Genomic DNA, 584 nt, shown 5'->3' with positions numbered 1-584 from the left:
AGTGTTCTTCCCTCTGGAGAGTTCACGGCTCTGTACATTGGGCTGGTTCTGGTCACATCGGGGTCCATAATGTCTTCTCTCTGCTCCTCAGGCTTTCACAGTGATTGACCAGAACAGAGATGGCATCATCGACAAGGAGGATCTGAGAGACACATTCGCAGCTATGGGTGAGTGCGGGGCCCCCTGGGACCCCCATGACGTACCCCATTCATTCTACAACCCTTCCCCCCTATCACTACTACCCTCCACCTCCATCACTACTACCCTCCATCACTACTACCCTCCACCTCCATCACTACTACCCTCCACCTCCATCACTACTACCCTCCACCTCCATCACTGTACTGCCCTCCTGTAGTACCTCGTGGCACTGTGTTGCTGTCTGGATGGCACTGTGGTGCCCGTAGTACATACATGATGGTAGGTTCGGGAGGAATGACGCTCATCTTCCTCTTCTCCGCAGGCCGCCTGAACGTAAAGAACGAGGAGCTCGATGAGATGGTGAAGGAAGCTTCTGGACCCATCAACTTCACCGTCTTCCTCACCATGTTCGGAGAGAAGCTGAAGGGTGAGCCAGGCCCGGA

At 54.6% G+C, this 584-nt stretch overlaps 1 protein-coding gene across 1 annotated transcript in view; it reads left to right on the top strand.

Annotated features, from left to right (window-relative positions):
• LOC108803796 (myosin regulatory light chain 2, skeletal muscle isoform-like) overlaps positions 1 to 584 on the top strand; it is a gene marked incomplete at its 5' end in the record, with an annotated part of 5,101 nt that overhangs the window by 3,136 nt on the left and 1,381 nt on the right. The window contains 2 exon segments of the mRNA XM_018575594.1: positions 92 to 167; positions 464 to 577. Of these exon segments, the coding sequence (XP_018431096.1) occupies positions 92 to 167; positions 464 to 577 (190 nt within the window).

The sequence above is a fragment of the Nanorana parkeri genome, unplaced genomic scaffold (assembly GCF_000935625.1).
Source record: "Nanorana parkeri isolate BGI_ZX_2015 unplaced genomic scaffold, ASM93562v1 scaffold4219, whole genome shotgun sequence".
Classification (NCBI taxonomy): Eukaryota; Metazoa; Chordata; class Amphibia; order Anura; family Dicroglossidae; genus Nanorana; species Nanorana parkeri.
Note: the sequence above shows the minus strand (reverse complement) of the source record. Positions and strands in the feature narration are given on the sequence as shown.